The sequence below is a fragment of the Hyperolius riggenbachi genome, chromosome 2, assembly GCF_040937935.1.
Source record: "Hyperolius riggenbachi isolate aHypRig1 chromosome 2, aHypRig1.pri, whole genome shotgun sequence".
In the NCBI taxonomy this organism is placed as follows: domain Eukaryota; kingdom Metazoa; phylum Chordata; class Amphibia; order Anura; family Hyperoliidae; genus Hyperolius; species Hyperolius riggenbachi.
The window spans coordinates 223,540,628-223,568,318 of NC_090647.1; the positions used below are offsets into that span (position 1 = coordinate 223,540,628).

At 44.1% G+C, this 27,691-nt stretch overlaps 1 protein-coding gene across 1 annotated transcript in view; it reads left to right on the plus strand.

Annotated features, from left to right (window-relative positions):
• Positions 1-27,691, plus strand: part of SEPTIN10 (septin 10) — a 119,825-nt gene that overhangs the window by 31,674 nt on the left and 60,460 nt on the right. The window contains exons 2-3 of the mRNA XM_068268233.1: positions 3,597-3,668; positions 19,034-19,148. Of these exons, the coding sequence (XP_068124334.1) occupies positions 3,597-3,668; positions 19,034-19,148 (187 nt within the window). The remainder of the gene's footprint in view (positions 1-3,596; positions 3,669-19,033; positions 19,149-27,691) is intronic.

The following is a 27,691-nucleotide window of genomic DNA, read 5'->3' on the forward strand; positions in this document are numbered from 1 at the left end:
CACCTCCGCCGCAACTGTCGCTAGTCCGCGTGAGTACGCGGACTAGCGACAGCAACCTCCATAGAGGTGAATAAAGCTTCCGGCGGGGGGAGGAGGAACGTCGGCGACAGCTTCCGTCTCGCCGCTGGTCCCTCTTCCGCGTGTGTACGTGGAGGGACCTGGAGAGAAGCTGTCGCCGGCCTGTCGCTAGCACGCTCACGTGTGCTGGCGACAGGCGATTTTTGCAGCCCGTGAGTACGGGCCATTAGTGGTGAATGAGCTAACCATCCCGCGGATAAACACTGCCGAGCACAGGTCGAGAGCATTGTTCTCTCACTCACTTACTCCCCTTATCCCCCCCCACCAGCTCCATTCTGCTTCATCCTAAACTGTGCTACTGGCACTCTGCTTCACCCCTACCCCCAGAAACAGAACGTTTCACTAGTCTGGAGGCTAGCGGCACATCTGTATTTGTAGAACATCGGGCCACAAACTGTCGCCCGAGGGATAGTCCTGATCTTGATCGAGTATGCATGCCGACAGGGCTGCGCAGGGGCAGTGGCCATTGACTGGCCCGGTCGACAAAATTGAGAGGCAGGCGCTGCAGGGGACCGTAGGGTCGTTTTGTAGCGGCGCAGGCACAGGGCGGCTGCAGGGGGCTGGTAGAAGCCCCAGGTAACTTGAACTTTTTTTTAACAATCAGTTTAGGCTCTCTTTAAGAGGGTTTATCAGGCTGTAAATCATTTTACAACACATGCAATCGAAAACTTTCTGGCAGCCTAGAATCTAGCATATGTACAGCTGCTTCAACTTGCCTTTCTCTAATTTATGTATCTATCCTTTTTAAATTAACCTTCTATCTGGTGACGTGTAGCTAGTGATACTGCGGTGACTTGTGTGCTGTATCTGTGTATTTCCTGGTTGCTTTTGCAGTGCACTGAAAGCTCTCCAGTGATCTGATAGCATGCGTGTCTTTGAACAGCTGGACGTTATGGGGATTCCATGCACAACTCAGCTGCCACTACAGTGCCACCAGCTGCGGCTTACTGAATTAATGAGGCTGGAAATCCAGGAAACATGATGTGGGAGCCAAAGATAGTTTAGAGTACAGGGTTGTGCCTTCTGCTTACTAATATAACTGGAGACCCCCTGCTGTGATAATTAGTGCTACTCCAGTCAGGGACGTAAAGTTGGATCCATGTCTCTTTGGCTCAGCACTAAGCTTTGTCTTGCAAACTACAGTTAGATAATGCACTAAACTGATTCAAGTGGTATATGGAGGCTGCCATATTTATTTCCTTTAGAACAATACCGGTTGCCAATGCCTGGTGGTCCTGCTGATCTCTTTGGCTGCAGTAATGTCTGAATCACACACTTGAAACATGCATGCAGCAAATCTTGCCAGATTTTTGTTAGAAACTTCTCATCTACATGCTTGTTCAGGGTCTATGGCTAAAAGTATTAGAGGCAGAGGATCAGCAGAACAGCCAGGCAACTGGTATTGTTTAAAAGGAATTAAATCTGTCACCCTCCATATATCTCATTTCAGATTTCCAAGTAGTAGATGTGTGAAAACCATTCCTTATTATTTACAGCTGTCTGAGCTTTTATTTGGGAAGTGTCACAGAAATGTATACAGTAGATTTGTTTTTTAGGGTTTTTTACATTCTCTGTAATCTAATCTCTGAATAACTTATCAGATGTGTTTCTGATACAGTAAGTACTCAGCGTAAATTTAAGGATACACAAAGTGACATGTGATATGTACAGTGCCAAACACACATATAACTACGCTGTGTTCGCGTTTTTCTTTCTCTGCCTGAGTTAAACATCAGGTATGCAAGTGACCGTTTCTGTCTGGGTGGGGACCTGCTCTAAACCCCCATCTACATGATACAATTCCACGTGCGATCAATCGAGTTTGATCGGGTCGAATTCGATTGGATCGATTAAATCCGACATGTCCAATCAGGACTTGATCGATAGTGTGATCGATTTTGGTTAGTTATCAATGCAAAATCGACCACGCTATTGATCGAGTCCCGATCGGACATGTCGGATTTAATCGATCCAATCGAATTCGATCAATCGCACGTGGAATTGTATCATATAGATGGGGCTTTATTATGGCATAACCATCACTGGAATTGCAACCATAAAACACTTTGCTAGCAGAAAATGGCTTCTTAGGGCTGGTGCACACCGAACAGCTTTTTGGCCGTAGGGTAATGTATTTCAATGGGGGTGTGCACACCACAGCGGGAGGCGTTTTGCAGAAACGCATACTCCCGGGCTGAGGCATTTTTTGGATTGCGGAGGCGTTTCTGCCTCCAATGTTAAGTATAGGAAAAACACAAACCGCTCTGAAAAACAGCAGTTCAGAGCGGTTTTGCAGGCGTTTTTGTTACAGAAACTGTTCAGTAACAGCTTTACTGTAACAATATATGAAATATGGTACACTGAAATCCGCAGCAGCAATCCGCAAAACGCTAGCAAAACGCCTCATAAAATAAAAAAAAAGCAGTTAAAAATCTGCTAGCATTTTGCGGATCTGCTAGCAGGTTTTGGTGTGCCCCGGACCTGAGAGCAGGAAAAAGATAAAAAGGCTCAATAGTTCATAGATTTTAGCTCTGGCATACTTCAATGAATATGTCATTGAGCAGTGACAATGAAACCGTAAAAAAAAGTAGATTTAAAGTGAACCCGAGGTGAGAGTGATATGGAGGCTGCCATATTTTTTAAACAATACTAGTTGCCTGGCAATTCTGCTGATCTATTTGGCTGCAGTAGTGAACTAAATTACACCAGAAACAAGCATGCAGCTAATCTTGTCAGTTCTGACAATATTGTCAGAAACCCCCGACCTGCTGCATGCTTGTTCAGGGTCTATGTTTGAAAGTATTAGAGGCAGAGGACTAGCAGGATAGCCAGGCAACTGGTACTGCTTAAAAGGAAATAAATATAGAAGCCTCCATATTATTCTCACCTCGGGTTTCCTTTAAATATAAAATAAAACTGGGATATCTAAAAAAAAGTCATTTTTAGGAAAAAGGAGGATAGATGCAATTGTTTAGCCTCATCAGTTTATTTTTACCTTGTGTTTCCTTTAAGCCCGGTATACACTTTCAATTATGATTGGCTAATCACTGACCACTTTTACCACCTCTTCTGAATGGGGCTACTTTTTCTGTAAGCCACTGTACTGGACTGAATATTAGTTGCTGGAAATGTTTCCTTTCAGTTAATAGTGCTCAAGTAACTGCCATCACTTACTAGAAGCAAAGGCTAAGATACTTTTGCCACAAATATGTAAAGTGAAATAATTTTCCTTAAACAGACAAGAATAATTCTTTTGAACTCATTTGTTTATTTTGAAATCCCATGTAGTGTTACAACTGGCATGTAACACATGTCAACTTTTTGCTTACAATAATGCAGAAATATTTACGATTCTTAACAATTCACTAACATTCATGTTTGTAATGTGTACAGGAATGTTTTACTTAATCATTTTTAAAACAACATTTCAGGGCCCTCATAATCTGACATATATAGGGTTTGGATATTATTATTTAGAAATCTTTGCTACAACAGTTGATTGTATTCTTTCATTGCAGGTATACCAATCTAATATTGGAATGAGAGCTCCCCAGAGTCCTGCCCATGACAATAATCGGGAGGGAAGAAGGGTAAGATCCAGTTTTATTCTTTTGAAATGCTAATGGTTTTAAGTAGATTTTTTTTTTGTGTGTGTATTTTTTTAATTATACACAAGCATATTTACCCTCGTCTGTATTTGTATAAGGCCTCATTTACATGGATGTTTGTATTTAAACACATAAAAACACAGAAATGTTTTTCCAAACATTATGCAAGCCAGCTGTCTGTGTCTATGAGCTTGCCATACCAGGTATTTAGATGCCCTTACACAGTTTCCCTGTGGAGTTCACTACAGGAAAAAACTGCATGACCATTCTACACACTCATGTTGGAAGGTGGTGGTTGCTGCTACCTGAATGCTGTATGCAGGGTCTACTTAACCAACTTTAGCAACATTCTTCTTAAACTGCATTTTTGGCAAATTGTCATGAATTTTACTCATGAACAGCTGAGAATGAAATGATGGAATTCTGATGGGCTTCAATACATATAAGTGTAGAATGTGGTTAAAGGTGCCCATACACTCATCAGATTGGCAGCAGATAGATAAGAAATGCATCTGATGATCTATCTGATGCGTTTTTAGAACATTTTTTACCAGGATAGAATTCCAATAGATTTCAGTTTGAAATCTATTGAAATTCGATCTGATGGCATTTTTTTGCCATCAGATTTCCATTAAGGCCAATGCAAACTGATAAGCAATCTCATCAGATCGACCTAAATTTTCCATCCAGCCAGTTCGATGGAAATCCATCGAAATCGATCGAAATCGGCCATCGATCGGTCGATTGGCCAACCGATTTGCAACCGATCAATCGATCGATCGATCGGGATCGATCGGTCGGCCAGAAAATCGGCTGAGTGTATGGGCCCCTTAAGACTGGGCTCAAGGCGGGAATAGTGGGTGTGGGTCCGTCCAAAACTACTTGTGATTATATCAATTCCCAGATCATCTGACCATTGAGTGTAATAATATAAAAACTATTTTATGGCATTGTAAACATACTTCAAGGCATTCTGATAATTTTTATCCACACTACCATTGTATAGACAACAAACAGCTTGGAATTTATGGTGGGATGGGCTTAAGACCTGAGGCCTCACTGTGTAACTGCATGAGCAGGGATGGATGAATGGGTAAATTAACCTGCATAGTACCAAAGTGTTCTGCCTGTAGTCTCCAGTGGACAAAAAGTGAAATACTTACCTAGGTTGAAGGAAACCTCTGGATAGTACAGAGGCTTTCCATGTCCTCCTCCACACCACCGCCAGTGGCCGGCTGGGACCTTCTGACAGTTCACAGCCACACTCCTCTTTATGAACGAGCGCAGCCATACTGTGTCTGCACAGGCGCAGCAGCATCTGCACATTAGCACCGAGCCACACGTTTCTTGGGATCTTTTTTTTCTTGTGCAAATTTTCGCATAGAGAAAAAAAATGGATTTTCTCAAAGCTGACTGCTCCGCTCTCCGCCGCTGTCCCGGGCTCCCCGCACGGTGCAGAGGCCGACCTAGAGGCCGACCTAGAGGTCGTCCTTATTGTGTCTGTGTGGAGCGCCGCTGTCAATCAAGCCCACGTTGTCCACGGCTTACTACGCAGGTGCAGAACTATTGCACCTGCACAGTAAGCCGCGGACAACGTGGGCTTGATTGGCAGCGGCGCTTTACGCAGGTGCAGTAACGATGACCTCGGGGTCGGCCTCTGCACTGTGTGGGGAGCCTGGGACGGCGGCAGAGAGCGGTGCGGTCAGCGTGGGACAGTTGGCTGCAAGGGGCTGGAGAAAGCCCCAGGTGAGTAAAGTGTTTTTTGGCTGATGATTCCTTTAATAAGCAAATTAATAAACCCATATAACAAACTGTTTATACACAAGTTTGGTACAAGGAGATCTCCAATGCATTGATGTTGGTATTGTGCTCTGGGCTTCCTTACGTCAGAGAGCTCATTGGTATGCTACTTATACTTTTGACGGTCCAGTCAGTAGGCCCTGTGTTCTTGAACAGTCTATAATTGCTGGAAAAAATATTAGCCTAGGTAGTTATTTGGTTATGTTGTCTGGTCTGACTGTCTAGAGCTATCCTGAGCCCACAACTGCCTAGACAGAATTACAAATCCCTACAGTTTATTAACTGTAGGGTTAACAGTGTATCCTGTACTCAGCACGTACTATTTATAAAATGTAGCAATATGCAATAAAAACATTCTAAAACCTTTGTAATTGTGCCAGCAAGACTAGTGAAATCACTCTACTTCCTTGAGTACTCTGCAGGGGCCCTGTGGGGCACTATTAGCTAAAGGTTGACCTGGGCAATACGTCACCAGCTATGGGGCCCTAAGTAATTGCTTAAAGAGAAACTGTCAGGCTGCAAAAGCTAATTTAAACCTCTATTCTTCTGTGTTTACAGTTTAGAAGGAAGCCAAAAAGGCAATACTGAAGTTAAAAATCTCTCTTACTTTGATGTGTGCTGAACAGCAAGGCTGGTTATTCCCAAGCTCCTAAGGAGGCCGGCAGGACGCATATGGGGCTGCCTCTTCTTCCCACTGCACTACCTTGGGTCATCCCTTTCATTTCCCTATCCCGCCCTAAGGCTGCTTTCACAGTGAGAAGTTACAGGCTCATGTTACAGCAGCTTGTAACAGCAGCCTAATCAGGGGAAAATCCAGGATTTCCAAGGGGGGGGGATTCCTGAAAGCGGCGTGTGGGCGTGGCCAAAACATGGTGTGGGTGGAGCCAAATACTAGCAGTTTCTAGGCTAAATTGTACCCAGGGTGAGGGCGTAAAAATGCGCCCCCAACGTGGAGACAGGTATAGGTGCCCGCAGTATAGGTAGCCAGCTATAGGTCCCCCCCCCCAGTATAGGTAGCCCATATAGTTGCCCCCAGTATAGGTTAGATAGGTATATGCCCCCAGTATAGATTAGATAAGTAGATGCCCAGTATAGATTAGATAGGTATATGCCCCCCCCCAGTATAGATTAGATAGGTATATGCCCCCCCAGTATAGATTAGATAGGTATATGCCCCCAGTATAGATTAGATGGTTGTATGCCCAATATAGATTAGATAGGTATATGCCCCCCCCCCCCCCAGTATAGATTAGATAGGTATATGTCCCCCAATATAGATTAGATGGTTATATGCCCAATATAGATTATACTGGGGGGCATATATCTATCTAATCTATTCTGGGCATATACCTATCTAATCTATACTGGGCATATACCTATCTAATCTATACTGGGGGGCATATACCTATCTAGATTAGATAGGTATATGCCCCCCAGTATAGATTAGATAGGTATATGTCCCCCAGTATAGGTTAGATAGGTATATGTCCCCTAGTATAAGTTAGATAGGTATATGCCCAGTATAGATTATATAGGTATATTCCCAGTATAGATTAGATAGGTATATGCCCCCCAGTATAGATTAGATAGGTATATGTCCCCCAGTATAGGTTAGATAGGTATATGCCCCCCAGTATAGATTAGATAGGTATATGCCCCCCAGTATAGGTTAGATAGGTATATGCCCCCCAGTATAGGTTAGATAGGTATATGCCCCCCAGTATAGATTAGATAAGTATATGTCCCCCAGTATAAGTTAGATAGGTATATGTCCCCCGGTATAGATTAGATAGGTATATGTCCCCCAGTATAGATTAGATAGGTATATGTCCCCCAGTATAGATTAGATAGGTATATGCCCCCAGTATAGGTTAGATAGGTATATGTCCCCCAGTATAGGTTAGATAGGTATATGTCCCCCAGTATAGATTAGATAGGTATATGCCGCCCAGTATAGATTAGATAGGTATATGCCCCCCAGTATAGATTAGATAGGTATATGTCCCCCAGTATAGATTAGATAGGTATATGTCCCCCAGTATAGATTAGATAGGTATATGTCCCCCAGTATAGATTAGATAGGTATATGTCCCCCAGTATAGATTAGATAGGTATATGTCCCCCAGTATAGGTTAGATAGGTATATGCCCCCCAGTATAGATTAGATAGGTATATGCCCCCCAGTATAGATTAGATAGGTATATGCCCCCCAGTATAGATTAGATAGGTATATGCCCCCCAGTATAGGTTAGATAGGTATATGCCCCCCAGTATAGATTAGATAGGTAAATGTCCCCCAGTATAGGCTAGATAGGTGGAGGAAGGTGCCCCTGTGTGGGGAGAAGATTGCCCTGGGGAGAAAAGACAGAATAAAATGATGGAGGCGCCAGCCACGCCAATAAGGGATGCGGAAGCCGGTGGCTTTATTCCTCGCTCCCTCTCCCTCCCTCTGAATGCCCCCACCTGCTGTGAATGTGTGCCCGGCTCCCCCATGAGTGTGTGCGCAGCGGAGCGGTAGGTCCTCTTACCGCAGAACAGGCGCACCAGCAACTGGAGTCTCCTGCTTCCTGTTTACCATGTAGTCACAGGAAGTAGAGAGACTAGTTGCCGGTGCGCCTGATCTGCGGAAAGAGGACCTACCGCTCCGCTGCGCACACACTCATGGGGGAGCCGGGCACACATTCACAGCAGGTGGGGGCATTCAGAGGGAGGGAGGGAGCGAGGAATAAAGCCGGCTCCTGCATCCCTTATTGGCGCCTCCATCATTTTTTTCTCTCTTCTCTCCCCAGCCGGCCGAGCCATGCGGCAGCCCCACTTCCGGTCTCGGTGCAGGGGGGGGGGGGTGTTCCAGACACCCGGAACACCCCCTTCCGTGCGCCACTGCTAATTATTATTATTTGTAACGATTGTGGAATTCTCTCCGTGATCAGCGCACCAGACGTGCGCTGACACTGCGGAAATCCTCCACAAGCGTGTAATTTGCGGGAACCCAGCAGAAGGTGCAATGCACCTGCAGAGGGAAATTCCTGTCGGCAGGTGGAGCTGTGGAGTGCAGAGGAACAGCTCCTCTGCCCTACCACACACGCCAGACAGGAATTGTACGAAGGGAAGAAACGCAATCGCAAGAGAAGCGATTGAGAGTGAGCACAGAGACAGATTGTGTGTGCACCAAACTAGTCTCCAACCCGCAACGGTGCACACACCACAGCAGATATGAAGTAGGAACGCGATCGCGAGAGGTGCGATCACCAGACGTGACACAAGGCTACAGCAAGGCGGAGCACGAGAGTAGCAAAGGCACAGCAAATCATACAATGAGGAGATAAGGAAACAAACGCTAACTGAACGCGAACACCGCACTCATTCGCAACAGTGCACGCGTTCGTGCGCGGTCTCCACATGATAAGCACAATAGAGACAAGCACGCCTAACTAACCACCGACAAACAAACATGAAACAGAGGACGCGAGCGCTTGCTTAACGGTTACCTCACCGAGCCTCCAGCAAGCGTTCGTAGCGGACAAGACAGACACACGAAAGCAGGAACAAGCGAGAGACAGGATCCACAGCACTAGCGAAAAGAGGCCAGTGCGATCCAGGGAGACAGAGAGATGATCAGACGGATCCACAGCTCTAGCGCTAGGCGAGTGCGATCCAGGCAAGACAGATAGAAGAGATAGCTGGTAGCAACCGCTGCACCAGCTATACTCCAAGAACAAAGATCAGAATGACTTCCTGTCGACCACCGCAGGGACAGGACAATCGCAACAGACAAACAAAACAGATATACAATCCTAACTGCACTAGGGAAACCTGCCTAAGTGCAGTCCCAGGAATTACTCTTAAGCTAATCTTTCAAACAATGAGCAAGGCTGACACTCTCCAGAGTGTTTCACAGGAAGACTCCTTATGACCAGCCACTTACTGTGGGAAACCTAGCTCTTTATAAAGCAAGCCCACAGGGGATGTGGCTAGGCAATCTGCATGACAAACATATGCAAATTCCTCAGCAGCAAGCTGCACAACTGACAAAAGGTCTCTCTTCCAGAGACCTGCAGAATGCAGACCCGAACAGTGATCAAAAGGCTGCCCGCCTGCGCAGACAGCCACGCGGATCCTCACATTATTATTATTATTATTATTATTATTATTATTATTATTATTTATTGAATTTATAAAGCGCCAACATATTATGCAGCGCTGACCTAATTCACAGCACTGAAAAATCACAGGGCACATGTTCCGTTAGAGTATACTGCATGAGTCCGCTATTGTTCCTAGCCACATGGCTAATTAATATTCACTGCACAGTAGTGTTGTCCATTAGGATCTTTTTTGTGAGTCGAATCATCAGGAAGCAGGGAGGATATGACATCACAATTGGCTTCATAGGAGACAGACAAACATGGAACCTGCCATGAGCTGTCAGGAGCGTCATTCTCTGCAAATACTATATAAAAATTCTGTGAAATCCAAACGTGGACAATGAAATGCATATGTAATGTAAGTACAGCCAATATTTAGCTACTGATATATGTGTTTTTTTTTCTCTGAGACCCTATACCTAACAGCTCCTCTTTAAGGCAACACCCCTGGTCTGCCCCCTTTAAAGCTACGTCTTCCATCTGGTTCAATCAATATTTTCTATCAATTTTGGACAGAAAACAATAAAAATTACGATCGGGCAGCCATGTTGGGGCACCGATCTCTGGCAGATTGGAACACTATTGTGGAATATCAATTAGTGTATGGGCATCTTAAAACACCACACTTACGATAGGCTGTTGCTACTCGGCCCGAGAATCAAGCATGTGTCCAGGTGTTCCCTGAGGTCTGCCGAAGTGGCATTATGGTCTAGCATTCTTCTCCTTGCTCCTCCTGGCTGAAGTCCCATGTCCCCTACACCCTGTGGCCATGCATACACACAGAGCATGCACATGTGATGGAAGGAAGGCTACATTTGAATATGTGGAGTAAATAGTCCAGCTTCTCAACAACCTTTTTGCTTTCTCCATTAGGCTTTTTTTTTTTTTTCACACTGCAGCCGTTGCATTCTGTTGCTTTGGACAATATACAGTGGCTTGCAAATGTATTCGGCCCCCTTGAAGTTTTCCACATTTTGTCACATTACTGCCACAAACATGAATCAATTTTATTGGAATGCCACGTGAAAGACCAATACAAAGTGGTGTACATGTGAGAAGTGGAACGAAAATCATACATTATTCCAAACATTTTTTACAAATCATTAACTGCAAAGTGAGGTGTGCGTAATTATTCAGCCCCCTGAGTCAATACTTTGTAGAACCACCTTTTGCTGCAATTACAGCTGCCAGTCTTTTAGGGTATGTCTCTACCAGCTTTGCACATCTAGAGACTGAAATCTTTGTCCATTCTTCTTTGCAAAACAGCTCCAGCTCATTCAGATTAGATGGACAGTGTTTGTGAACAGCACTTTTCAGATCTTGCCACAGATTCTCGATTGGATTTAGATCTGGACTTTGACTGGGCCATTCTAACACATGGATATGTTTTGTTTTAAACCATTCTATTGTTGCCCTGGCTTTATGTTTAGGGTTGTTGTCCTGCTGGAAGGTGAACCTCCACCCCAGTCTCAAGTCTATTGCAGACTCCAAGAGGTTTTCTTCCAAGATTGCCCTGTATTTGGCTCCATCCATCTTCCCATCAACTTTGACCAGCTTCCCTGTCCCTGCTGAAGAGAAGCACCCTCAGAACATGATGCTGCCACCACCATATTTGACAGTGGGGATGGTGTGTTCAGAGTGATGTGCAGTGTTAGTTTTCTGCCACACATAGCATTTTGCATTTTGGCCAAAAAGTTCCATTTTGGTCTCATCCGACCAGAGCACCTTCTTCCACATGTTTGCTGTGTCCCCCACATGGCATGTGGCAAATTGCAAACGGGTCTTCTTATCAGGATCAGAATCAGAATCATTTTTATTTTGCCAAGCACGACTGGGTCGTGCCCGGAATTGGGCAAGGCATACAGGGCTGAAAAACCACAATACACAATATAAATGCTATACAAACAATACTATACAAATACAGTTCCGAACACAATTGCGCTACTGCTATACAATGTTTTAACTTTGGACTGCCATAAATCATCATAGATGATTTTGCTTTTCTGTTAACAATGGCTTTCTTCTTGTCACTCTTCCATAAGAGCCAACTTTGTGCAGTGCACGACTAATAGTTGTCCTATGGACATATTCCCTCACCTGAGCTGTAGATCTCTGCAGCTCGTCCAGAGTCACCATGGGCCTCTTGACTGCATTTCTGATCAGCGCTCTCCTTGTTCGGCCTGTGAGTTTAGGTGGACAGCCTTGTCTTGGTAGGTTTACAGTTGTGCCATACGCCTTCCATTTCTGAATGATCGCTTGAACAGTGCTCCGTGGGATGTTCAAGGCTTTGGAAAACTTTTTGTAGCCCAAGACTGCTTTAAATTTCTCAAAAACTTTATCCCTGACATGTCTGGTGTGTTCTTTGGACTTTATGGTGTTGTTGCTCCCAATATTCTCGTAGACAACCTCTGAGGCCCTCACAGAGCAGCTGTATTTGTACTGTCATTAGATTACACACAGGTGCACCCTATTTAGTCATGAGCACTCATCAGGCAATGTCTATGGGCAACTGACTGCACTCAGACCAAAGGGGGCTGAATAATTACGCACACCCCACTTTGCAGTTATTGATTTGGAAAAAATGTTTGGAATCATGTATGATTTTCGTTCCACTTCTCACATGTACACCACTTTGTATTGGTCTTTTATGTGGAATTCCAATAAAATTGATTCATGTTTGTGGCAGTAATGTGACAAAATGTGGAAAACTTCAAGGGGGCCGAATACTTTTGCCAATGGCCTCAATTCACTAAGCTTACCTCCTGTCTTTAATAACTCTTCTAGAGTTGTTACCATGGTGATAAGGCATGTAGTATTCAGGAAACATTTTACCTCAGGCAAACCTAAAGTTAACTCTTCTGTCTTTAAGTTAACTCTTCAATCCTTAAAATAACTCCAGATTTAAAGTCAGGCTGTTTATTAACTGCGTGTGAAAATAACTACAGAGGAGGTAAATTAACTACAGAGGAAGTAAAATAACTACAGAGGAGGTAACTTAAGGAATGAAGAGATAAGATAACTCTCTTACTGTGTGGTGGTAAGTTTTCTCTTGCCTTATTATCTCCAGCATGATCTTAGTGAATTGAGGCCAATGTGTGTGTTTTAGTGGCAGTGAAGCATACTTTCATTGTACTGTATGCTTCACTGTCGTAACGAATTCCTAACGTGTCTTTTCGCCACATTTGCATTGTAGTGCAGGCCTGTAAGGCTAGAGAAAATAGCATTACTTTACATTTCAGCCAAGTCAGGGAAACGGGTGGTTTATGATGGTTATACAGGAAGCCATAAAGCAAGTAACTGCTGTAGAAATTGGAAGCCAGAGGGAATACCACCTACTGAATATTGATTTACCCTGACATTCATGAGCAAAATCAATTATCATCAAGAAAACATTCCGTGGGCACTAGTTACTTTGAGCTTACATTTATTCCAGGAGCATATGCAGACTGATGACAAATTACACGATGTAAGATCTTAATACATCACCCTTCCGGGGCTGCAAGCATTCACAGAGATGGTGTTCATGTCGACAATTGTTTCGCGCTAACAGCGCTTTTTCATAGACTTGACTCCTGGCGGGGAGAAGCTCACCGCCATCTCAAAAGGCCTGGCGTTATGAAGACGCCAGGACCTCCTCCATTCTTCCGGAAACCCTCCTCCCCCTGTCATCCTTAGGCGGAAGTGCATCAGCGCTCCAACTTGGAGCGCATCTGCACCTGCCCGCCCATGTCGGAAACCCTTGAGAAGGATGAGGGTATCTCCCCAAAAGTATTGGGGGGCCCCCTCATTTCCTTCCGACGCGGATCTACCATCGGATCAATGATCACACAAAGTGAATATATTTCAAACTATACTCCAACCTGGTTAAATAGATCATCCTATAGGGGATCATTCCCATGTGGACACTGTCCCACCTGTAAATACATGGTCAGAACTGACCATGTACAATTAGGTGGATACTCGCATCAAATTAAAGATTTTATTACGTGTAGAACGGAATTCGTTGTGTATGGCATATTCTGTCCTTGCTCCTATTTCTATATAGGGAGAACCACTCGCCCAATCCGGGAAAGATTGGTGGAACATCGCCGATCTATTAAAAAGGGAATAGGCGCTTTAAGAATGATCAATCACGTAAGAGAGATACATGATGCTAATGCGAATGTGTTAAAAATGGTAGGCCTTGAGCTGGTGAAAACCCCACGACGTGGGGGCAATAGAGATAACTTGTTGTCTCGAAGAGAATCGTTGCTTATTAGTCGATCCGATGCCCTAGGGCCTTTGGGCTTCAATGATCGTAATGAATTCAGTGTATTTCTGGAAAAATATTAGTACTGACGTGGACTCTCTTGTCCCTATTTTTCTGCCTCTGTCACTGGGTCTTTCTCTATTTACTTTTTCTTCAACACATTATACTCATTGAGAGATAAATCATATATGAGCGTATGTACTGCACATGCCCCTATTCTTACTGTGCTACCTGTGCTCCTTTCTTTATTGGTCCGGTCATCCCTCCTCCAGATGTTGTCCGGTGTCTGAACCCCGCAAATGTCCCAGCACCGAGGACACTTTTCTTATGTCCGCGGTGGGACGCTCCGTATAGTCGGGAGGTTGCCTAGCAACGCACCAAGCGAATTTGTTTCGCTTGAGTGCGACAGGCAAGCGGCGGGTTTCCGACATGGGCGGGCAGGTGCAGATGCGCTCCAAGTTGGAGCGCTGACGCACTTCCGCCTAAGGATGACAGGGGGAGGAGGGTTTCCGAAAGAATGGAGGAGGTCCTGGCGTCTTCATAACGCCAGGCCTTTTGAGATGGCGGTGAGCTTCTCCCCGCCAGGAGTCAAGTCTATGAAAAAGCGCTGTTAGCGCGAAACAATTGTCGACATGAACACCATCTCTGTGAATGCTTGCAGCCCCGGAAGGGTGATGTATTAAGATCTTACATCGTGTAATTTGTCATCAGTCTGCATATGCTCCTGGAATAAATGTAAGCTCAAAGTAACTAGTGCCCACGGAATGTTTTCTTGATGATAATTGATTGATGCTCTTTAAACGTGAAGGCACAGTGAAAAGCTGATACCAGCAGCAGCAAAGGGAACCCAATCACCAACATTGTGTGCGGGGTAGACACATTTGCTCTTTTGGGACATTGTTGATTTACTTAACTACCTAACGCACCAATGCAGCAAAGCTCACAGGAGGAACAGGGGGAACCCATGAATGTAACCACTGATGTGGAACCTAGTGAGACTTTCATTACTGAACGGTCTGATTGGGAAACCTATTTTTCTGATGATTGCAGCAGCACACCGGTTCACAGAGAACTGAACTCCAGAAGATTGGAGCACAGGTTGCTAAAGGCTTCTGAAAAGGAGGTTCGTCTGTTTTGGACAATAGCGTCGTTAAAGCGCTATAAGGAAAAGGGGTACACATCTAGAGGGTTTAGATATTACAAAGCTCCATCAGAATACAAAGATGACCCTGATTTTGTAGATAAGTGGAAGACGGCGTTTCTAACACTTGCTAAAACTCTCAATGACATTGTGTTGGAACGATCTGAGAAAGAACACGACAAAGTGACTGAAGAGGTTTGTGATATAAAGACTCAGTTACAGACAGTAGCTCCAGGGGAGAAGCTAAAAAGTATAATTGACAGAGTTGACAATAAATTGATTCCCATACAGAGGGAAATCAAAGAGAGAAAACTTGGGAAATATCTAAGAGACCAAGAAGATTTCCAGTCAGGAAACATTTTCCAATGGTCACAACCAGAGGGACGCCCAAAGAAACCTAGAGGCAGACCCCGTAAACCAAAGAGAGGCTATTGGACTTCCGAGTCAGGTTCAGACTCAGAAAGTGAAGCTAAAAAAGCAAAGAAACCTAAACCCAAAACCCCTTTAGAAAGAAAAAAGTTCGGAGGGGCAGGAGGAGAGGACGAGCCAGAATGTGCAAAGAAAGTATCCTGGAAGGGGCTTCGCCCAGAGTAGCCATCAATGTGGACAGTGTCCCTATTGACATTGACAACTCAGATAAAATGCAGGTTGTCAATTTATCGGAGGTTCAGCTTCCAATGGATGTAACACAGGTGTTGGAAAAGGGCCTTAACTTTGTGGTCACCAAATCCTTTGATTATGCCAAATTTGAAATTGACCTTTACAAAAGTATACGAAAAATGAACATTTATCGGAACTTTGGGAATAAACATTGTGTATCTCATCAATCATCAATTGGTTCCCTTGGTTTTCTCCCGGAGTTGAAACCTGAAGATGAACCAGCATTGATTAACCTACAGGAATTGTTTGAAGAAGGGAATGCCTGGGGGGGAGGGGAGTCCCCTGAAATTACAACTGTACCAACAAAGCAGTTTTTTGCATGTAAATCTACTACCCCTTATCCGCCTTTACAAGGATCAGCCATTGATCTATTCCAACGTCAGATTTTAAGGGAAACAAAAGCGTTATTGTACCCTCATGACAAGAGGAACCTTACTCCTAGAGAGTGGAGAGCCATACAATGGCTAAAAGCTCGTCATGATCTGACAATAAAAAAGGCGGATAAGGGGGGTAATATTGTGGTAATGTCGACTCACAAATATTTGCAAGAAGCAAAACGTCAGCTTGAGGACCCAACAACGTATACTAAGTTGAAATCAGATCCCACTATATCCATACAAAACAAGCTTCGCTCCTTGTTGCGAAGTGGGGTTCAAGCAGGTTACCTTAGTCGCAAATTGGGAGATGACTTACTCCCAGATTTTCCAAAAAAGCCAGTCATATATTTCCTCCCCAAGATACACAAGTCCCTGGTGGATCCCCCTGGCAGGCCCATCGTCTCTGGGAGGGGATCAGTGACTAAGCCCCTTTCTAAATACCTGGACCATGTTCTCAGACCACTCCTACTTGAGATCCCCTCGTATCTGAAAGATACATCACATGTGTTGCAAAAGGTCGAGAAAACGAGTTGGTATAAAGGTGATCGACTGGCAACCATCGACGTGGTAAGCCTGTATAACAGGATACCGCAGCGATTGGGGGTCAGTACGATGTTCGACCTCCTCGTCGAGTCGGGACACCATGACATTCTTGAGAGTGAATTTTTGTGTCGCTGTCTAAATTTCGTCCTTGAAAACAACGCTTTTCGGTTCGGAGGGGAGTGGTTTAGACAGATATCGGGAACAGCGATGGGGACGTCGGTGGCTCCCACGTTCGCGAATCTTTTTCTGTCTAGATGGGAAACCATCTACATCTATGGGGAAAGAAACCCCTATAGGTGCTATCTGAGAGCATGGTCCAGGTATGTGGATGATGTGCTTGTCATTTGGAGATCCACCAGGGAGAAGTTTAATGAATTCCTGACATACCTCCAGCAGAATGACATGAACATGCAGTTCACTGGAGAGTGGGGAGGTGAAAAGGTTTCCTTTCTTGATCTTTCCTTGGAGGTGGTGGGGAACAAACTAATCACAAAAGGGTTTCGCAAAGCTACAGCAACGAATTCCGTCTTGCATAATGAGAGCTATCACCCACATCATGTCAAAAACTCAATCCCTTATAGCCAATTCCTAAGGTTAAAACGGAACAATACAACAAATGTTGATTTTGAGATACAAGCACAGGAGATGCGCCAGCGTTTCCTAAAGAGAGGTTATGATCCCACGATGGTGGATCAATCCCTTGTTAAAGTGAGATTAATGGAAAGATCGTCTCTTTTTGATAGGCAAAATGATGTAAAACCTGAACCAAATAAGTTCATTTTCACTTTTGATTTCTCACCAATGTCCCACAGGATTAGAGAAATAATTGATCGGAACTGGCCAATACTTGAGAAGGATGAGGGTATCTCCCCAAAAGTATTGGGGGGCCCCCTCATTTCCTTCCGACGCGGATCTACCATCGGATCAATGATCACACAAAGTGAATATATTTCAAACTATACTCCAACCTGGTTAAATAGATCATCCTATAGGGGATCATTCCCATGTGGACACTGTCCCACCTGTAAATACATGGTCAGAACTGACCATGTACAATTAGGTGGATACTCGCATCAAATTAAAGATTTTATTACGTGTAGAACGGAATTCGTTGTGTATGGCATATTCTGTCCTTGCTCCTATTTCTATATAGGGAGAACCACTCGCCCAATCCGGGAAAGATTGGTGGAACATCGCCGATCTATTAAAAAGGGAATAGGCGCTTTAAGAATGATCAATCACGTAAGAGAGATACATGATGCTAATGCGAATGTGTTAAAAATGGTAGGCCTTGAGCTGGTGAAAACCCCACGACGTGGGGGCAATAGAGATAACTTGTTGTCTCGAAGAGAATCGTTGCTTATTAGTCGATCCGATGCCCTAGGGCCTTTGGGCTTCAATGATCGTAATGAATTCAGTGTATTTCTGGAAAAATATTAGTACTGACGTGGACTCTCTTGTCCCTATTTTTCTGCCTCTGTCACTGGGTCTTTCTCTATTTACTTTTTCTTCAACACATTATACTCATTGAGAGATAAATCATATATGAGCGTATGTACTGCACATGCCCCTATTCTTACTGTGCTACCTGTGCTCCTTTCTTTATTGGTCCGGTCATCCCTCCTCCAGATGTTGTCCGGTGTCTGAACCCCGCAAACGTCCCAGCACCGAGGACACTTTTCTTATGTCCGCGGTGGGACGCTCCGTATAGTCGGGAGGTTGCCTAGCAACGCACCAAGCGAATTTGTTTCGCTTGAGTGCGACAGGCAAGCGGCGGGTTTCCGACATGGGCGGGCAGGTGCAGATGCGCTCCAAGTTGGAGCGCTGACGCACTTCCGCCTAAGGATGACAGGGGGAGGAGGGTTTCCGGAAGAATGGAGGAGGTCCTGGCGTCTTCATAACGCCAGGCCTTTTGAGATGGCGGTGAGCTTCTCCCCGCCAGGAGTCAAGTCTATGAAAAAGCGCTGTTAGCGCGAAACAATTGTCGACATGAACACCATCTCTGTGAATGCTTGCAGCCCCGGAAGGGTGATGTATTAAGATCTTACATCGTGTAATTTGTCATCAGTCTGCATATGCTCCTGGAATAAATGTAAGCTCAAAGTAACTAGTGCCCACGGAATGTTTTCTTGATGATAATTGATTGATGCTCTTTAAACGTGAAGGCACAGTGAAAAGCTGATACCAGCAGCAGCAAAGGGAACCCAATCACCAACATTGTGTGCGGGGTAGACACATTTGCTCTTTTGGGACATTATTCATGAGCAAAATGTTTTCAAAAAATGTGTGTGTGGGTGTGGGTGGGTGTGGGGGTGTGTGTGTGTGTGTGTGTGTGTGTGTGTGTGTATGTAAAAAAAATATTATTTTATATACTATAATTCTCTATAAAATTGAGATAATTACCGTAATATATGTATTTTTCTTTCTGGCAGAATGAGAATGTCCGAGTCTTGCCACTTACTGGTCACGTGGGCTTTGACAGTTTACCAGATCAGCTAGTCAACAGATCTATCCGTGATGGGTTTTGCTTCAATATCCTATGCATTGGTAAGTTTGAAAGTTAATGATTTATGTAACTGACATGCTAAAGGTGGCCACTAACAGTCCAATGTCTAGCGCAAAATCATTCGGGCGATCAGAAATTCTGATCGGATGAAAAATCGTTCACTACACCATTAACGAACCAATCATTACTTCCTATCTATCACGACCAACAAGAAAATCCAAATTTTGGTTCGACGAAAATTCAATCGGACGATTGTTTTTATAATCGTTCATTATCGATTGTGCCCATCAACTGAGATTATTTACAACCAATCCGATCAGAATTTCTGATCGCTCGAACGATTTTTCGCTAGAAATTGGACCATTAGTGGCCAGCTTTACTGTGTCCTTTTGCAGAGAAATTCCACTTATAAAAAAAAAAAAGCCAAAAACCGAGATCTCTGCTCTGCCTTAAGGTGGCCACACACCATACAATTTTTTAAATATTGTTCAATTTAAGAATTGCAATCAATTTTTCTGACTGTAACATTTCAAAAATATGACCAATGTAGCACACACGTATGTTCAATTTTTCCCCAATTATGATAAAAAATGATTGGAAACTCTGAAAAAATTGCTAGGGTCTGTATACAGTATTAATAAATTGACAATCTAACACACACCATACATTTGGAAAGATTGAAGAAAAATGTCTGGCATTCCGGATCGATAAAAATCAAAGAAAACGGGAAAGCCGATTAAATTTTTCAGTCGAATGAAAAAAAAAACCTTTTGATTTTTTTCGGGAAATACGATTGTTTTTATCGAATTGCCGTAAAATCGGATCATTTTATTGTATCATGTGTGACCACCTTTAGGGGGAGGTTCGTTTGATATGTCTTCTCTTTGTGGTGCTTATACTGGGAACACAAGACGAGTTTTTTGGGCTGATAGATGGCTCAATAGATAATTTCCGACAGGTCTGATCTGATTTCGATAGTTTTTCTGATCGATTTTCTCATAGAAGTGAATGGAAATCCATCGGAAAGACTATCAGAAAATCGATTGGAAAAGCGATCGGACAGTAAATCTGCTGAAAAAACTCATTGTGTATTCCCAGTATAGATTCCTTTAAGTACCGTCTTCTCCATAGTTGGCATCTGGCTAAGTGGTTCTTTGCTCTTTCATCACTAATGCTGGGCATACACGGCTCGGCGCTACCTTATCAATCGAGCCGCTGATGGCTCGATTGATAATATCCGACATGTCCGGGATCGATTCCGCACTCAATACCCGCGGGCGAATCAAGCGGGAGATAAGAAGCGCCAGCGGGGACGAGCGGGAATCGATTCGGGTGCACCCGCGGAGGCAGAGCTCACGTTAGTCTTCACAAAAACCATGCAAATTGTGTGCTTTTTTCCGGGCATCACGAACATTTGCGATGCAAAAAATATTTTTCCTCAGCAGCTAATGTAAAAGATCAAGAAAAAGCTTGAGGTGTCTGACAATTTGCAACAGGCTGGCAGTTTTTGCCCTATGTGTGAAAATTCTTATTAGAGGTGAACAAGCCCATTCATTTACATTGGCTGCCATTTCTAATGTGATTTCGCATTGCGTAAAATTTTACATGAACTCGCCAAGTATAAATCCTGCTGGCACTATGGACTGCTTGACAGGCAGAGGCCCTCCTAAAGTCCCTGAATTTCCTTACTTAAAAACATTCTTTAAATTGAGGATCTCCAGTTACTGACTTCAAACCATCTGTTGAGGTGAGGTGAGCCCATGTGTTAAAATGGAGTATTTTCTTCCATTAAGTGGCTGGCAGCATAAGAAAATGCCCAGATTGCTGTAAATTCCAACTCAAGAGGCTGATATACGAGGATCTGGTGGTATAAAAAGAAACAGAACACAATTTGGACAGTATTTCAGCAAAAGAAACCCTATTGCTTATTTGACTGTGTTTTGTGGTTGACAGAGTCCAGTACAGTTTTCTTGTGACTGACTAGAAATGTCCCGAACAGTTCACCAGGAGAACAGTTTGCTGCAAATATGGGTTGTTTGTGCATGCACTTTTTACATTGAAGTCACTGGCCGCCAACTTTAGCAGGTAATAGCAAAGTCCACTTATGTTCTAGAACAGGCATGGGCAAACTTGGCCCTCCAGCTGTTACGGAACTACAACTCCCACAATGCATTTGCCTTTGAGTCATGACTGTGGCTGTCAGACTCCTGCAATGCATTGTGGGACTTGTAGTTCCGTAACAGCTGGAGGGCCAAGTTTGCCCATGCCTGTTCTAGAACCACCAAATATCACCAAATACGCGCACCCGCCTACACACACACTGCTTACTGCCGCACAGCTCTAGCTATATTCTCTGTAGCTAGAGCTCTAAAGCATCTTTGAATTTTGGCTCAAAGTCTCCCCACTGGCCTATTAACCCCCTTGCCGTTTCAATTGTGTCGGCAAGGGGGCGGCGCAGCACTTTATTTTTTTATTTTTTTTTAAATTCATGTAGCTAGCCTAGCGCTAACTATATGATAGCCGCTGACAAGCGTCATCCCCCTACCTATACCGTTTTCAGAATGGGACTGTGCACAGTACAGCCCGGAGGACGTCCGATGACGTCAGCGCGCCGGCGTGGGACGCAGAAGTGCCGGGCCTTGGAACGCAGAAGAGCCCGACCTGGACGCTGGCCTGGCCAGGTCGGGCGCGCCACCGGAGACCACCGGGAGCCTGCGGAGCGGCGCCGAGGGCACCTCCTGCCTGCCACGGGCTGGAGGAAGACCCAGGTAAGTGGATGCGGATTTTTATTTTTTTCGGATAGTCCCTGAACCTTCCCTTTAAAGGGGACTCCCAGATGCCACCATGAAATACACCCCCCCCCCATACACCCCCCCCCATGGCATCGTCGACTGCCACCTTCTCCTGGGGCACCCGAGGTGGGTAAGAGCCCCCTTTCCATGGATTGGACAAGGACTCGAGAGGGGGGGGGGTGCTTGGCCTCCCCCCGAGAGCCCTCCCATACCATGGGCCATGCTGGCTAGTATAGCTCACGGTGGGGAGTTTAACGCAGGTGGGGGTTTGCATTCTGGCTATCCCGGCCTACATGGGGGACAAAGGGTTAAAGAGGCTCAGGAGGGAGGACCCCACGTCATTTATTTTTTTTTTTTTTAAATCTCCCACACTCTGAACAAAACAAAAAAATACATTTATATACATGTAAATACATTATCTGCCATTTTAGTGCAGTGACTTTTCTATAGGCTGCTATTTTTCCCTGTAACTTTAAAATTGATTTTCTCAAAAACGTAGCTTTGCTATAACCGCTAAAGTCAGTATGCTGGTATACAACTTCGGATGCAGTAATCCTCTTCTGGCCGAGATCCAAACAGGAAGTGACGTTTGCTTGCGGGCACTTCCTGTTTTGGAGATACGGAAGTGCGCGGAAGAGTATTGTGCAAGCCCTGCAACGCCATAGACTTGCATGACTTCCGGTCTGCTGTAGGTCGTCGCAGAGGTTGCACCGTAATGCCAGTTTGTCCACGCGGTAGATTGGCGACCTCTGGTGCATCGGCAAGCTGTATAAAAGCATCCGCAGACTTTCATTAGCATAGCGCTGAGGTGTGGTAAAATGACCCACCACACCATACCAGTGTGAAAGGGCCATAATGTGTGTGCATATATGTCAGCAGTGCAATATATTTCAATGTAAAAAGTAAACAGCATGTGGAGAAAACAGAAATCTACAAAGGTATTTTCATTGTAAGGGACCTTTCACACTGTTGCGTTGCTACAGAAAATATTGGAGCGGGATGCATGACCAATATCATTGCATCACAACATGAGGCAATGAAATTACTGTTGGGCTTTTACATTGGCGCATCAGGTTCCAATGCAGTAACACACAGATTGCTGTGTGTTAGTCGTAATGCTTGTGTTTACAGAAGGGCTTTGGAGTCAATACTAACATACTCCTGACGCCTCAGTTTATGAAACCTCTGACTTCAAATACCCCAAATTGCTCCGACTCCTTGACTCCAACTCCATAGTCTAATAGTTACCAGGGCTGCGACTCCACGGCCCTGTTTTACAGTGACAGTGAAACATACTTTTATTATTCTGTATGCCTCACTGTAAGGACTTTTTGGCTATGTTGTGTTGCAATCTCATTATAATTCAACTGAGTGTGACCATACCTTCTATCCTTTAGAGCCAGGAAAAAGGGACACTTAGGGCCCATTCACACTTGAAAAAGGCAAAACGTTTTGCATGGGTGATTTTATCGCGATTATCCCTGTAAAATTACTGTACAAATCCACATATGATGAGCAATCGCGTTTGGCGCTTCTATAGCATGCTAGTCGCGATCGCTCCCAAGTTGCCAGAAAATGCTGCATGTAACGTGTTTGCAATTACTGCTAATCGCAAATCACTGCGATCGGCAGCAATCACGGCAGTGAGATCATTGCCTTATAGTTACTATTGGTCTATCGCTTTAAAAAGTGCTAGCGCTTTGGCGATTAGCGGCAAGCAGACGCTAATCGCCCTAGTGTGAATGGAACCTTATGCTGGGGATACACCATACGTTTTTTCAGCAGATAGATGGTTCGATAGATAAGTTCCGACATGCCCGATCTTATTTTCGATCCTTTTTCTGAGCGATTTCTCATAGAATTGAATGGAAATTGATAAGAAAAGATAAGAAAATCGATCGAAAATAACATCGGACAGTAAATTGACTGAAAAATCTAATTGTGTATTTCCAGCATTAGACTGAAAAGGGATACTGGCCTCAATTCACGGAGCATTATCAAACGTTTATCAAACACTTTATCAAACGTTTGATAATTTACCTCATGGGTAAAATCTCGGTACTTATCCGTTAGCCGGGCGCATCCGGCAGGTGGCGCTACTTACTATTCCCCCTCCAGGCCGACATGGATAGTAGGGAAAGATGTAACTCTGGTGGAGTTTTGTCGCCACCTAGAGGATGCGCCCGGCTAACGGATAAGTACCAAAATCTCATTTTGAATTCACTAAGGTGTTATATATTTGTTGAACGTTTTATCGGTAAAACATTCGATAAATATATAACACCTTAGTGAATTTAAAATGAGATTTTACCCATGAGGTAAATTATCAAACGTTTGATAAAGTGTTTGATAAACGTTTGATAATGCTCTGTGAATTGAGGCCATACATAGTCATGATAAGCACATCTCAGCCTGTCAAGTCTTTACCAGCAGTTTACTTCCCACTTGTAATCAGAGGCACCTGTGTGCATTCCTCTCAGGCTACATTATGCCAGTGATAAGACCAGCAGCCACAGCTGGGAATACACGTTACATTTTGCGCGTTCGATTCGGCGTGCGATCCATTAGCCATTCGATTTTCTGCTCGATTCTCTTATCTTCCACTCGTTTTTATTATCTTTTTTCCATTCACTTCTATGAGAAATCGAGCGGAAAAGAATCAAGCGGAACATCGGACATATCGGAATTTTATCATCGTAGGCATCTATCGGAATGTTTCTTAGCAAAAAATGTACTGTGTATTCCCAGCATTACTTTCAAGGACTATTGCTGTAATTGTAGTGGAAAAACTGCAGCATAAGCTATTTATTTTGCCACACATATGAGGTACATCCATGGTTGTTAACGTGGGGTAAATCCAGGGGACACTGCAGTTGTCAAGTTTAGCCCTAGTGATAGGCGTACTGCAAGGCGCGTTTTGCTATGGTAACATGGGGTGTAACGCACATTACATAGCAACGTGTGTTACCTCAGTAACGCGGTGGTGCCTATATACGTTTGCACTTGTAAAATTGGTGTATGCTGCCAGCGCCCAGCAGTAATACAGCAGTTTGGTGTATCGGGGGCCCATGTCACACATCAACTCACATTTTTTGTGACCTGCTAGTTCTCATTGTCAACATTTTTTTAAACTATGCCTTGAGGTCTTACACCTTGTCCAAAAAGCACTGTTGACGCAAGGCCCATCAGCAAGCAAGGCATGCACACATACAGGAATCTGTCGAACACATACTAACATAGACACACATACATTTTTTTCAGTCAGTCACACACGCACGCACGTATTTATCTACACAGCCTATACATATGCACATGCACATTCATGCTTCCACATTCACAGTCACTAGGCAGCAACAGCACATACACAGGGTAGCAAAACACTGCAGATGCCAGATCACCTGGCATCATATCATTCACTGCACTGACCCAGCTTCTTCCTCCTCTGCCCCCTCATCACAGTGCATCCAGGTTCCTCATTAGCAACAGCCCTATGTCCAGCTGTGAAGAGAAGGACTACCTATGCTTTTACTCTGCCTCACTGCTTCTGTTAAAGTTCAGATATATGCAGGGGGGAGCAGACAAGCAGCAGCAACAATTCCACTATGAGTACAGTGCACGCTCTGACCACAAGTTGGTGCTCAAGGCACATGCCTTGGTAGTCTGTGCGTAAAAACAGTCCTGCCAACAACTGGGATACATTCTGTAGTAATGTTGAGAAACACCTGCCATGCACTGATGAGGACCAACAGTCCAAAACAGGCTGTTTGCATGATGAGTTGATGTTGCACTATAAAATGTATAAGCTATAGGCTTACTATACACCAGTGGTTCTGGATGTAAGCCTGGCTTCAGGGGCATAAAGAGAAAATTTGCATATTCAGTAGTTATGCATTGTTTGAAGCCACAGTAACTCACTTAAAGCTGAATTGTTACAAATACCTTCTGTTTTAAGAAGGCAAATTACACTAAGCATTGCCTTTTAGTAGGAGGGCTTTTTGGTCTTTTTTAGTCCCCTATAATCTCCTTGTGGTTCTGGGTCACCCCAAGCTGCTTGGGTAATTTGTTTTGCTAGAGTAATGAGCAATTCAGCAGGAGAGAAAAGCTGAACACAGAAAAATGATCAAGGATTAATGTTGTTCTTATGTGCTATATAAACTTTTGAAGATGTACATACATTGAGCCTTGTTTTTTATTACAGCCAGTCACAACCTTCAAACAAAGCACAGAAAAATTGACAGTGTTTGAATATAGACCTGCCTAGTTTCGCTCCCATGCCACAAGTTGGTAACCCTTTGTGTGTCAGTAGTTCATTATCAAAATAGAAGCAGTCTAAATTTAGTTACTTATTACTCAGATTCATAGTTTCACTTGCTGATATCTAAAGTGGGCAGACTAGCATGCAAAAAGTGTATCGCATAGCTATTTCCTGAACAGTTAGAAATACACTGATCACTTGTAAGATCACTGGAAATAAAAAGCATGTATGCCAATATATTGCTATTTAATTATGTTTTTGAATCCATTAAAAAAACAACAACAACTTGGAGTCATAGTTGTAGAAATGGAAATTGAGACAAATTTGCCAAATCAAATCAAATATAGCTTTATTGGCATGACCGATATTCATACAGGCATTGCCAAAGCAGGGGGAATGGGTGACATAGGACAGGGTGGGGTAGGGTACAGTGGGTTAGCAGTTCATGGACATTTTTTTAAGCTTACAGTTTAGTTATGCTCCTCTCAGTCAGTGTCATGCTGTGACATAGTGTGCAGCTGTTGTCACTGTGGATTCTTCTTCTCCCAGTAGAATGTAGCGTTGTCGCTCATCCTCTAATAGATCAATCAATTTCTTGAAGAAGAATTCCCTGGTTGCAGTATATTTGGAGCAGTGCAGCAGGAAGTGATTCTTGTCCTTGAGGGTTTTCTGCTCACAATGTTGGCATAGTCTCTCCTCCCTAGGTTTGTATATCTGTCTGTGTCTCCCAGACTTGATTTAGAGGTTGTGAGCACTCAGTCTGTAGACACTCAGGATGTTCCTCTCTTGAGAGTTCTGGAGATTTTCCAGGTATGGGGCCATTTTATATTCTCTCTGTAGGGACTGGTATATGGTTAGCTTTTGTGACTGTTTTATTGCACTCCTCCATTTATCTACATAGTCCTCTTTGCTCTTGGCTGTGGTGTGCTTTATCTGGGCTCTTGATAGGACCTGTGGATCTGGGTTTGGAGGGAGCAGAGAGTTAACCACTTCTTTCAGGGCACATGGCTTTTCTTGGTCTTCATTGTGCAACATGGCTTTGTGGTGGCTGGATGGTGTAATGTCTAAGGGCTCTACCTCTGACATGGGAGACCAGGGTTCGAATCTCGGCTCTGTCTGTTCAGTAAGCCAGCACCTATTCAGTAGGATACCTTAGGCAAGTCTCCCTAACACTGCTACTGCCTATAGAGCGCGTCCTAATGGCTGCAGCTCTGGCGTTTTGAGTCCACCAGGAGAAAAGCGCGATTATAAATGTGGTTTTTTTTTTTTTTTTGGTGGGGTGAGTCAGGGCAGGTGTTCTGTAGGTGGGCCCAGTATGACAGCACTCTCTTCTGTATCTCAAGCAGTAGTGGGAAGCTACCCAGCTTAGCTCGGCAGGCAATGTTTGAGGTAATCTGATGGACATGGAGGAGGTGTTTGCAGAATTCCAGGCGGAATATTTCTGAAGGGCTAGATTACCATTTTGTTTGATTTGGGTAGGTGATGGGGCCCAATACTTCACTTCCGTAGAGTAGGAATGGGGTGATGAATACGGTCA